The 13,868-nt window shown below is 42.6% G+C and overlaps 1 protein-coding gene across 1 annotated transcript in view; it reads left to right on the top strand.

Moving 5' to 3' along the window:
• The window catches only part of LOC124046655 (tyrosine-protein kinase receptor TYRO3-like), a 40,493-nt gene extending 26,625 nt beyond the window's left edge, over window positions 1-13,868 (top strand). The window contains 7 exon segments of the mRNA XM_046367277.1: window positions 3,541-3,624; window positions 4,067-4,159; window positions 5,058-5,179; window positions 6,427-6,536; window positions 11,392-11,551; window positions 11,889-12,025; window positions 12,222-13,868. Coding sequence (XP_046223233.1) covers window positions 3,541-3,624; window positions 4,067-4,159; window positions 5,058-5,179; window positions 6,427-6,536; window positions 11,392-11,551; window positions 11,889-12,025; window positions 12,222-12,642 — 1,127 coding nt within the window. The 3' untranslated portion in view covers window positions 12,643-13,868.

Genomic DNA, 13,868 nt, shown 5'->3' with positions numbered 1-13,868 from the left:
CACTGAAGTCCATGGAGAACAAGAGCACCTCCTCACAGCTGCCCACTGCACTGAGGCTAGGTAACACGGTCACCACCGATAAATCCATGATTATCGAAAACTTCAACAAGCATTTCTCAACGGCTGGCCATGCCTTCCGCCTGGCTACTCCAACCTCGGCCAACAGTAACCCCCCCCCAACAAGCCTCTCCAAGTTCTCCCCCAAATCCAGTTAGCAGATGTTCTGAAAGAGCTGCAAAACCTGGACCCGTACAAATCAGCTGGGCTTGACAATCTGGACCCTCTATTTCTGAAACTATCCACCACCATTGTCGCAACCCCTATTACCAGCCTGTTCAACCTCTCTTTCATATCGTCTGAGATACCCAAGGATTGGAAAGCTGCCGCAGTCATCCCCCTCTTCAAAGGGGGAGACACCCTGGACCCAAACTGTTACAGACCTATATCCATCCTGCCCTGCCTATATAAGGTCTTCGAATGCCAAGTCAACAAACAGGTCACTGACCATCTCGAATTCCCACCGTACCTTCTCCGCTGTGCAATCTGGTTTCCGAGCTGGTCACGGGTGCACCTCAGCCACGCTCAAGGAACTAAACGATATCATAACCGCCATCGATAAAAGACAGTACTGTACAGCCGTCTTCATCGACCTTGCCAAGGCTTTCGACTCTGTCAATCACCATATTCTTATCGGCAGACTCAGTAGCCTCGGTTTTTCGGATGACTGTCTTGCCTGGTTCACCAATTACTTTGCAGACAGAGTTCAGTGTGTCAAATCGGAGGGCATGCTGTCCGGTCCTCTGGCAGTCTCTCTGGGGGTGCCACAGGGTTCAGTTCTCGGGCCGACTCTTTTTTCTGTATATATCAATGATGTTGCTCTTGCTGCGGGCGATTCCCTGATCCACCTCTACGCAGACGACACCATTCCATATACTTCCGGCCCGTCTTTGGACACTGTGCTATCTAACCTCCAAACGAGCTTCAATGCCATACAACACTCCTTCCGTGGCCTCCAACTGCTCTTAAACGCTAGTAAAACCAAATGCATGCTTTTCAACCGTTCGCTGCCTGCACCCACACGCCTGACCAGCATCACCACCCTGGATGGTTCCGGCCTTGAATATGTGGACATCTATAAGTACCTAGGTGTCTGGCTAGACTGTAAACTCTCCTTCCAGACTCATATCAAACATCTCCAATCGAAAATCAAATCAAGAGTCGGCTTTCTATTCCGCAACAAAGCCTCCTTCACCCACGCCGCCAAACTTACCCTAGTAAAACTGACTATCCTACCGATCCTCGACTTCGGCGATGTCATCTACAAAATTGCTTCCAACACTCTACTCAGCAAACTGGATGCAGTTTATCACAGTGCCATCCGTTTTGTTACTAAAACACCTTATACCACCCACCACTGTGACCTGTATGCTCTAGTCGGCTGGCCCTCGCTACATATTCGTCGCCAGACCCACTGGCTCCAGGTCATCTACAAGTCCATGCTAGGTAAAGCTCCGCCTTATCTCAGTTCACTGGTCACGATGGCAACACCCACCCGTAACACGCGCTCCAGCAGGTGTATCTCACTGATCATCCCTAAAGCCAACACCTCATTTGGAACGAATTGCAAAAATCGCTAAAGTTGGAGACTTTTATTTCCCTCACCAACTTTAAACATCAACTTTCTGAGCAGCTAACCGATCGCTGCAGCTGTACATAGTCTATCGGTAAATAGCCCTCCCATTTTTACCTAACTCATCCCCATACTGTTTTTATTTACTTTTCTGCTCTTTTGCACACCAATATCTCTACCTGTACATGACCATCTGATAATTTATCACTCCAGTGTTAATCTGCAAAATTGTAATTATTCACCTACCTCCTCATGCCTTTTGCACACAATGTATATAGACTCTCCTTTTTTCTACTGTATTATTGACTTGTTAATTGTTTACTCCATGTGTAACTCTGTGTTGTCTGTTCACACTGCTATGCTTTATCTTGGCCAGGTCGCAGTTGCAAATGAGAACTTGTTCTCAACTAGCCTACCTGGTTAAATAAAGGTGAAATAAAAAATCAAATAAAAAAGATGATGCGATCTCTATTGCACCCCACACTGCCCACTGATCATTGTCTTGTTGGAAGCTGAACCTTCACCCCAGTCTGAGGTCCTTAGCACTCTGGAGCAGGTTTTCATCAGGGATCTGTCTGTACTTTGCTCCATTTATCTTTCCGTGGGTCCTGACTAATCTCCAAGCCCCTGTCGCTAAAACACATCCCCACAGCATGATGCTTCCACCACCATGCTTCACCGTGGAGACGGTGCCAGGATTCCTCCAGACGTGATGCTTGACATTCAGGCCAAAGAGTTCATCAGGCCAGCGAATCTTGTTTCTCATGGTCTGAGAGTCCTTTAGGTGCCTTTTGGAAAACTCTAAGCAGGCTGTCATGTGCCTTTTACTGAGGAGTGGCTTCCGTCTGGCTACTCTACCATACAGGCCTGATTGGTGTAGTGCTGCAGAGATGGTTGTCCTTCTGGAAGGTTTTCCCATCTCCACAGAGGAACTCTAGAGCTCTATCAGAGTGACCATCGGGTTCTTGGTCCCCTCCCTGACCAAGGCCTTTCTCCTCCGATTGCTCAGTTTGGCCGGGCGGTCAGCTCTATGAAGAGTCTTGGTGGTTCCAAACTTCTTCCATTTAAGTATGATGGAGGCTACTGTGTTCTTGGGGACATTCAATGCTGCAAACAAAATGTTTTTGATACCCTTCCTCAGATCTGTGCCTCGACACAATCCTGTCTCGGAGCTCTACGGATAATTCCTTCGACATCCTGGCTTGGTTTTTACTCTGACATGCACTGTCAACTGTGGGGCCTTATATAGACAGGTGTGTGCCTTTTTTCAAATCATGCCCAATCAATTACATTTACCACAGGTGGACTCCAATCAAGTAGTAGAACCATCTCAAGGATGATCAATGGAAACAGGATGCACCTGAGCTCAGTCTCATAGCAAAGGGTCTGAATACTTATGTAAATAAGGTATCTGTTTATTTTCAACACATTTGCAACAATTTCTAAAAACCTGTTTTTGCTTTGTCATTGTGGGGTATTTTGTTTTAGAATGAGGCTGTAATGTAACAAAGTGGAAAAGGTCAATGGGTCTGAATACTTTCCGAAGGCACATATTGTACTACCTCAGCTACCTCCTACCCGTGCACATGGACTTGGTACTGGTAACCCGTGTAAATAACCACGTTATCGTTACTGTATATTTATTCCTCATTATTTTTATATATATTCCTCATTATTATTATTTCTATTTATTCTCTTTGCATTGTTGGGAAGGGCAAGCATTTCACTGTTGGTCTACACCTGTTTATGAAGCATGTGACATTTTTTTAAATTGAAATAGAGCATTTACAAAAGTCTGGCATGGCCTATAACCATAACTGTGTATTGCTAAATAACAAGACAATGTCTGTATTATATTTTGGAATATGTTGAGTTGTTTGAGGAGTAACGTGCCAGTGATGTCTGTTTAGGTGAGTTTGGCTCAGTGCGTGAGGCCTTCCTAAAGATGGAGGACAGCACTGTACAACAGAAGGTTGCAGTGAAGGTGCTAAAAAGTGAGACTTTTACATTATAACTGCCTTTTTTATATAATCATAATTTAGCAGATTTATATAGTGCTTTTCTACCAACGTAGGAACTCAAAGCGCTTTACATAGTAGGGGGAAACTCCCCTCATCCACCACCAATGTGTAGCACTCAGCTGGGTGAAGCACGGCGACCATTTTGGTGCCCAAACGCTCACCACATATCAGCTATCATGTGGAGAGGTGAGGAGTGATATATATACCAATTAGGAATGAGGGGGATGATTTGATGGCCATGATGTAATGAGGCCAGGTTTGGAATTTAGCCATGATCCCGGGGTTAACAGCCCTGTTCTTATGAGTGTGTCAGGGGATAATACATTGATACACATGATAATTGTACCTGTATAATGTGAACTAATAAGTCCTTGGAAGTTATGATAATTTATGTTTTCTGTACTTTTTACATCAGCGGATATCAACTCATCATGTGATATTGAGCAGTGCCTGAAAGAGGCTGCTTACATGAAGGACTTCCACCATCCAAATGTCATCCAGCTCATTGGTTAGTGGCAGTGAAGACACATTTTACTTCCGCCGACTCACTTCAATTAAATCTAACTTTATTTATATCCTTAGGGGCAATTAAGAAAGGAATTGCCAGATTCCAAATAAGAACAGCTTGCACATATAATACAACAACAAGTAAGGCTACTTAGGATCAGAAACGGAGTGTTTTAAGAGTTGCCCATCAATCAATGTGCTTTGACCAGGGCCGGCCCTAGTCTTATGGGGGCCCTAAGCGAGATTTGGTTGGAGGAGCCCCCACCTCATGGCAAAACATTTTGTGTCCCCCCTCTTGATGCGGAGAGAAAAACATATTACGCTTTAAGTTAATTTCCTGCAATTTTGCACATTTTGCCAAGGGGTATAGAGAAAATGTTGCAGTTTTAAATTAAGTTAACTGCAATTCTACAGATTTTAAGATGGCCTGACATTTTTATTTATTTACATTTTATAAAGAATTTCATGCAATTCTACTAATTTTGCCATGGGGTGGATATCTAATATGATATGAGTGAAAATGACAAACAAAATCAATGGGGGCAACCTGGAGGTCAGGGCCCCTGGGCGAGTGCCCTGTCTGTATTCAGCCATGATAGCTAGACAAACTACTCATCTAAAAAGTGTTAGTTGACATGGCTAATTGAGTGACTGTCAGTAACTGACATAACAAGAGAAACTGCTGATGCACAACCAGAGTTTAAATTGCACCTGGTGTATTCTACTAATCTTACTCTCATTAGTGAGTTCCTAAACACTAAAGGGGGGGGTTAGGTTGGGGGTCACCTAGCAGGCTGCGGCCCTAAGCAACCATTTATGTCACTTATGCCTGGAGCTGGTCCTGGCTTCGACTGACTTGTTCTGCTGAGTTGTTGATTGAATATATTTTTATTCTCTAGGAGTGAGTTTGCACAGGCGGCCTCAGCAACGGTTGCCCATCCCCATGGTTATCCTGCCCTTCATGAAGCATGGGGATCTTCACACCTTTCTGCTCATGTCCCGCCTTGGAGACGATCCCTTTGTGAGTAGTCACCTATATGTTTTATACACTCTTGTATGCATACTAAAATAGATAGCCAATTCAGGGACATAAACACTCAGTGGCCAGTTTATTAGGTATACCCATCTAGCACGGGGTCGGACCCCTTTTCCTCCAGAACCACTTGAATTCTTCAGGGCATAGAAACGTTGCTCAATTGGTATCAAGGGACCTAACGTGTGCCAGGAAAACATTCACCACACCATTACACCAACTGCCTGTACCATTGACACCAGGCAAGATGAGGCCATGGACATATGCCGCAAAAGCCAAATCCTGACTCTGCCATCAGGAACGGGGATTCATCAGACAAGGCAATCTTTTTCCAGCTGATAGGAGTAGAACCCAGTGTGATAGTCTACTGCAATAGCCCATCCGTAACAAGGACCGACGAGTTGTGTTCCAAATTGCCGTTCTGCACACCACTGTTGTACTGCCCCGTTATTTGTCTGTTTGTGGCCCACCTGTTAGATTGCACAATTCTTGCCATTCTTCTTCAACCTCTCTCATCAAGGAGCTGTTTTCACCCACAGGACTTCCGCTGACTGGATGTTTTTTCTCTCTCGCACCATTCTCGGTAAACCCTAGACACTGTCGTGCATGAAAAGCCCAGGACGACGCGCCACTGACGAACATACATAGGTCACTTGTTTTGCCCATTCTAATGTTCAATCGAACAGTAACTGAATGTCTGTCTGCTTGCTTTTTTAGCAAATCACAGCCACGTGACCCACTGTCTGTAGGAGAGCACCATTTTCATGAACAGGGTTGGTGAACCTAAAACTGGCCACTGAGTGTATATTGATACAAACAGTAACACAAACAGTTACTTTATACAACGTGTGGATCTAATCCTGAATGCTGATGGATTAATACCGCATTCCAGCAGGTGTCTATTCCACCGTTACCAAAAGCTAAATCTATGACATTAAAATGCCTATTTACTCTGTTCTATCCACTGTCTCATCAGCCCATCCAGGCAATTTATAAACTTGATCTCCATAATGTCTAGATGCATATATTTTTATTATCTTACATTCAAGGTCTTCCACTGTTAGTTGTCAGTTTAGATGTATGTTTAAATCATTCCATAATTTCCTGTTATAGACTATACTGGAAAGACAAGTCTTAGTGGGGCCAAATATTTCTTTTCCAGGACACTTTCTAATTGATGCATATCTTCAAATCATGTTTTAACAAAGTAATGTTGCGGTCTCTCCCTCACACAGACAGTGTCACTGCAAATGCTCATTCAGTTTATGTTGGACATTGCTCGTGGAATGGAGTACCTGAGCAACAAAAGCATCATACACAGGGATCTGGCTGCACGCAACTGCATGTGAGTGAATTACCAGCAGAGTAGACAGTGGCTCCATCTCAAATGGCACCCTATTCCCTATAAAGGGCACTACTTTCTATCAGAGCCCTATGGGCCCTGGTCAAAACTAGTGCACTAAATAGCAGGGTTCATACACATTTTGACAGAAGGGATATTATAACTTTTCCAAGACTTCTCCATGACGTTTAACCAAATTTCCATGACCAACAATTGGCGGCGTCTCTATGTACGTATGAAAAATGTGCTTAATGTGGTATCAACACTGGGAGGCTTGCTCTCTGATCCCATGTACAATCTCGTGTTGTTGTACAAGGCACTTAAGTCCCACAAAGTAGAGTACCGGTTAGGCAGCTGTATAAAACACGTGGTAAAACTTCAGTCTGGAGAGATACTTGATGTACAGGCTTTTGATCCAGCCCTGCTCAAACACAGAGACAGTTTATCAAGGTCCAGTTGGGCTAATCTCTACAATATGGTTTGTTAGAGGGGGGCTGGAATAAAGGCCTGTACATACATTAGCTCTCCTGGAGGACGGCTGATCACCCTTGATGAAAAATATTACAATCTTTTTATTCAGCTGAAGCACACTAACAAATTTTCTTCAGGAAATGTACCTTTTCTAGTTAAGTTTATAAGCTAACTTGGTATTTACTCTGCAGGCTGACTAGCATCTTAAGTTGAATGTCCCATACAGTGGATGCCCAAATCAACTGGAAGTATCTACAAAAAAATTACTGTTTGCGATTCACAAATTATTATTTTGATTCACTGCAACTGAACCAAAACCCAACTAATACAATGTTGACGTGAATAATTCCTTTCATCCCCAAAAAATTGTTAGTCTGTAGAAAGTTTTTGGGGACATGACGAAAACATGAATACATGCTAATAATAGTTCAACAGTTAACTAGTGCAGGGGTTTTTCACTCGGGGGGGCTCCTTCCAGCATTGGGGAACATCCTGTGCCGCCCCCCATTACCATTTCTATGGGCACAGGCACTGTTCATGACACAAACTATGCACACCCCTTCTTTCAATTCTATACATTTTGCCATGTGTATTCATGTGATATGAGTGACAAAAAAAGTATAATATCTATAAACAAAAACAAATCTAAAAATAAACGTTAGCTGACATGGGCTAGTTGATCTGGACAGTTCTTACAAGTTATAAATAGCTCTCTAAGGTATGCAATGACTGACAAGAGGAACTGATGATGCACTACCCAATTTCGAAATTGCACCTTGTGCAATCTACTATTACAACTTTCAAGAGTAAGTTTAAAGCCGGAATGAGTTCCTTAAAAACATTTTTTTAAATATATCTACAGTGCCTTCGGAAAATATTCAGCCCCCTTGACCTTTTCCACATTTTGTTACGTTACAGCCTTATTAAAAAATGAATTCAATAAATACAAATATTCAGCAATCTACACACACTACTCCATAATGACAAAGCAAAAACACGTTTTAGACACTTTTTACATAAGTATTCAGACTCTTTGCTATGAGAATCGAAATTGAGCTCAAGTGCATCCTGTTTCCATTGATCATCCTTAAGATGGTTAAAGTCCACCTTTGGTAAATTCAATTGATTGGACATGATTTGGAAAGGCACACACCTGTCTATATAAGGTCCCACAATTGACAGTGCATGTCAGAGCAAAAACCAAGCCATGAGGTCGAAGGAACTGTCCGTAGAGCTCAGAGACAGGATTGTGTCGAGGCACAGATCTGGGGAAGGGTGCAAAAACTTCTGCAACTTTGAAGATCCCCATAACACAGTGGCCTCCATCATTCGTAAATGGAAGATGTTTGGAACCACCAAGAGACTTCATAGAGCTGGCTGCCCGGCCAAACTGAGCTATCGGGGGTGAAGGACCATGGTCAGGGAGGGGACCAAGAACCCGATGGTCACTCTAGAGTTCCTCTTTGGAGATGGGAGAACCTTCCAGAAGGACAACCATCTCTGCAGCACTCCACCAATCAGGCCTTTATGGCAGAGTGGCTAGACAAAAGCCACTCATCAGTAAAAGGCACATGACAGCCCGCTTGGAGTTTGCCAAAAGGCACCTACAGGACTCTCAGGCTATGACAAGCAAGACTCTTTGTTCTAATGACACCAAGATTGAACTCTTTGGCCTGACTGCGAAGCTTCACGTCTGGAGGAAACCTGGCACCATCCTTACAGTGAAGCATGGTGGTGGCAGCATCATGTTGTGGGGATGTTTTTCAGCGGTAGGGACTGGGAGACTAATCAGGATCGAGGGAAAGATTAATGGAGCAAAGTACAGAGAGAACCTTGACAAAAACCTACTCCAGAGCACTCAGGACCTCAGACTGGGGCGAAGGTTTACCTTCCAACAGGACAACAACCCTAAGCACACAACCAAGACAATGCAGGAGTAGCTTCGGGACAAGTCTCTGAATGTCCTTGAGTGGCCCAGTCAGACCCTGGACATGAACCCGATCAAACATCTCTGGAGAGACCTGAAAATAGCTGTGCACTCCCCATCCAACCTCACCGAGCTTGGGAGGATCTGCAGAGAAGAATGGGAGAAACTCCCCAAATACAGGTGTGCCAAGCTTGTAGCGTCATACCCAAGAAGACTCAAGTCTGTAATCGCTGCCAAGATATATATAGCACCAGTCAAAAATGTGGACACGCCTACTTATTCAAGGGTTTGTCTTGATGTTTTACTATTTTATATATTTGCACACTCTTGCCATGAGTGTGCAAAGCTGTCGTCAAGGTGTGTCTACTTTGATTTGTTTAACACTTTTTTGGTTACTACATGATTCCATATGTGTTATTTCATAGTTTGGAAGTTTTCACTGTATGTACAGTTTAAGTCAGAAGTTTACATACACAAGTTGGAGTCATTAAAACTTGTTTTTCAACCACTCCACAAATTTATAGTTTTGGCAAGTCTGTTAGCACATCTACTTTGTGCATGACACAAGTCATTTTTCCAGCCATTGTTTACAGACAGATTATTTCACTTTTAATTCACTGTATCACAATTCCAGTGGGTCAGAAGTTTACATACACTAAGTTGACTGTGCCTCTAAACAGCTTGAAAAATTCCTGAAAATGATGTCATGGCTTTAGAAGCTTCTGATAGGCTAATTGACATAATTTGAGTCAATTGGAGGTGTACATGTGGGTGTATTTCAAGGCCTACCTTCAAACTCGGTCCCTCTTTGCTTGACATTGGGGGAAAATCAAAAGAAATCAGCCAAGACCTCAGAAAAAACAATTGTGGACCTCCACAAGTCTGGTTCATCCTTGGGAGTAATTTCCAGACTCCTGAAGGTACCACGTTCATCTGTACAAACAATAGTACGCAAGTATAAACACCATGGGACCACACAGCCGTCATTCCGCTCAGGAATAAGATGCGTTCTGTCTCCTAGTGATGAACGCACGTTGATGCGAAAAGTGCAAATCAATCCCAGAACAACAGCAAAGGACCCTGTGAAGATGCTGGAGGAAACGGGTACAAAAGTATCTATATCCACAGTAAAACGAGTCCTATATCGACATAATCTAAAAGGCCGCTCTGCAAGGAAGAAACCACTGCTCCAAAACCACCATAAAAAAAGCCAGACTACAGTTTGCAACTGCACATGGGGACAAAGATCATACTTTTTGGAGAAATGTCCTCTCGTCTGATGAAACAAAAATAGAACTGTTTGGCCATAATGACCATCGTTATGTTTGGAGGAAAAAGGGGGATGCTTGCAAGCCGAAGAACACCATCCCAAACGTGAAGCACGGGGATGGCAGCATCATGTTGTGGGAGTGCTTTGCTGCAGGAGGGACTGGTGCACTTCACAAAACAGATGGCATTATGAGGGAAGGAAAATGATGTGGATATATTGAAGCAACATCTCAAAACATCAGTCAGGAAGTTAAAGCTTGGTCGCAAATGGGTCTTCCAAATGAACAATGACCTGAAGCATACTTCCAAAGTTGTGGCAAGATGGCTTAAGGACAACAAAATCAAGGTATTGGAGTGGACATCACAAAGCCCTGACCTCAACCCTATAGTTGTGGGCAGAACTGAAAAAGCGTGTGCCTACAAACCTGACTCAGTTACACCAGCTCTGTTAGGAGGAATGGGCCAAAATTCACCCAACTTATTGTGGGAAGCCTGTGGAAGGCTACCTGAAACATTTGACCCAAGTTATACAATTTAAAGGAAATGCTACCAAATACTACTTGAGTATATGTAAACTTATGACCCACTGGGAATGTGATGAAAGAAATAAAAGCTGAAAGAAATAATTCTCTCTACTATTATTCTGACATTTCACATTCTTAAAGTAAAGTGGTGATCCTAACTGACCTAAAACATAATTTTTCTAGGATTAAATGTCAGGAACTGTGAACAATTGAGTTTAAATGTATTTGGCTAAGGTGTATTTAAACTTCCGACTTCATATTTATGTACATTATGTGTATGTACAGTTGAAGTTGGAAGTTTACATACACCTTAGCCAAATACATGTAAACTTAATTTCATAATTCCTGACATTTAATCCTAGCAAAAATAATTGGCTAAAGTGTCATTCTGATCCTGACTGATATGTTGATAAAATATGTACAAACGATTCCTAATAAAAAAATACAATTAACAAAAATTATTAAATACATTTTCTAAAACCTTTCCAGGCCTGAAACACCATGAGCGTACACACCCCGAAATGGGGTTTAATTTTAAGACGCAGCCTGTCAATTTACTCTATTTCTTAACTGGAACTCCCTCTAATATGTTTTACACACTGAATTTACTAGAGCTTGGTTCTGCCTCAGGGTTAGATTGTGACCATCTCCACTCCTTTATTCATAGGCTGAGTGAAAACTTGACAGTCTGTGTGGCAGACTTTGGCCTTTCAAAGAAAATCTACAGTGGTGACTACTACAGACAAGGATCCGTCTCAAAGCTGCCTGTCAAGTGGATAGCACTGGAGAGCCTTGCTGACAATGTCTACACTACTCAGAGTGATGTGGTACGTTACATACAACCAGACGCACCCTCAGTGGTCATAGCATCACTTTCAAATTTATATTGACACTGTAAGACAGCAATATTTTAGTTGGGGATCCCTCTTCAAATCAGCTTTGTGGAAAGGATTACATTTGTTTTTTAATGTAAGTCAATACATCATAGATAAAATGCAGATTTTGTTTTCAGATGTGTTAATTGAATTTTAGCATTTTTTAAAACCATGTAGTGGCCCCAGATGTTCACCAAGTCTGTTTCATCGATAAGATGTTTTTGGGAACTGTCAATTCGTTATCTTTGCCTTTAGCGCCCCCAGAAGTTAACTGACTGTTTCCCACCAGTGGGCGTTTGGAGTCACCATGTGGGAGATCATGGCACGTGGACAGACCCCCTACCCTGGGGTGGAGAACTCTGAAATCTACGAGTACCTCATCAAGGGAGAGCGGCTCAAACAACCACCTGACTGCCAAGATGACATGTGAGTGATCCACTGGATGTGGTAGAAAAAACTCAGGCATTGACAAATCGTGATGGGTTATATTATACTTTTCAAATGACTTAAACAATGAAATTATAATTGGTGCCAGAAAAGGTAATATTTTACTGTATTTAACCTTGTACCTCATTGAGAAGACTTTTCCAATAATGACCTGACAGTTTGAATCTTTTTCCAGGTACGAGATCATGCATAGCTGCTGGAGCCCTGTTCCCAAGTGCCGCCCCAGTTTTCAGCACCTGATTGACCAGCTGGAGGGGCTATGGGCCAGCCTGTCCTCAGGGCCTAGTTTTATGAAGGAGGCCCTTCTCTACGTTAACCTGGAGAGTGACGAGGGGGAGCCAGGGGCACTGGGCCCAGGGGAGGGCCCCTCGTGGTCAGCAATGCCCTGGCAGTGTGTGGGAATGGAGGAGGATGAGAAAGACTGGCTCATGGTGTCTTCTGGGGCAGCTCTGGCTATTGGTGGAGACTACCGCTACATCATTGGCCCTAACTGCAACTGTACTGAAGAGGAGAGTGGGAGGCAGGGGGACTCAATGGATACCTTGCAGCAAGAAGTCAGGGATGAGGAATATGAAGACACAATCATTAATGTGTGATTTATATTTTGAACAACATGCCTGCTCCTCTGCCCTCCAGATTTCAAACTGACAAGTTGGTTGTGGATGGTTGGTCACTCACTACTGCCCCCCAGTGAAGTTTCTGAAGACAGCTGCTTACCAGCATTTCTTGGATTGAAGTGCATATCTCAATGAACCTTTCTCCCCATTTTATTGCCAGTCATATGCAGTGTCATGTTGTACTTTAAACTAAGGACTTCACATTGACACACACAATCAGCCTTATGATTACATTCAACAAAGAACAATAACACTACTGATATTTAAAATGGTACATTTGACTGATAAACAGAACTTTATAATGGAAAATTCTATAGTATTATGCATCTTTTGAAGTTTATGAAGCATTTGATTATAAAAGCAGTCCCTATGTCCTTAGTGTACACTGTACTGTAGGTGGTAGGTATTGAACATTGGTATTTGCTGCTTTGCTAACGAACTCCCTTATCTCTATGATAAGCATCTTCTGTCCAAAAGTGTGCTACACGTTCTTAATCTGTATTCTCATTTAACCTTAGAATAACATTACACGGGACCACCACTGTAATAATCCCCTAACATTGTGACTGAGTTATTTAGAATTATAAACTGGGTGTTTTGAGCACTGAATGCTGATTGGCTGACACCCGTGGTGTATCAGACCGTATACCAGGGGTATGACAAAGCTTTTATTTTTACTGCTCTAATTATGTTGGTAACCAGTTTATAATAGCAATAAGGCAGACCTCAGATGTTTGGTATATGGCCAATATACCACACCTCATGCTTTATTTAAGTATACCATTGAGAATTTATGGAAACAGGAATATATGCAGAACATTGTTTATGTATTCAAGAAGAATACCAGAGTGAGCATGGATATGTGTTAAGACATTAGCCGGATGAAATGTGAGCTTGTCGTTCACTGATGTTCAAAGTGCTTACACACAACCTTGATTTTGCTTTTGGAGCATTCCATGTATGGGATATCAAGGGACATGTTTTAATATTTTAAACGTAATTTTTTGTATGTTGTGTTAAAATTATTTCCAGAGATACAACCTAGAGAATTAAACAGAGACTTATGAAGCTGGTGCTTTGTGTTGTGATTCTCTCTGTCCAGTCCATCCCTACCAGCAGGTTAATAGTTGTTTTAGATTTGTGCATCAAGCTACAATGTCATTCTCACCTGAAGTGTAAGTAAATAAAGTACTGGTTGTTTGTGA

This window comes from Oncorhynchus gorbuscha, linkage group LG10, assembly GCF_021184085.1.
Source record: "Oncorhynchus gorbuscha isolate QuinsamMale2020 ecotype Even-year linkage group LG10, OgorEven_v1.0, whole genome shotgun sequence".
NCBI classification, from domain to species: Eukaryota; Metazoa; Chordata; class Actinopteri; order Salmoniformes; family Salmonidae; genus Oncorhynchus; species Oncorhynchus gorbuscha.
The sequence above is the reverse complement of the archived record's forward strand: the minus strand, read 5'-3'. Positions and strand labels throughout refer to the sequence as shown.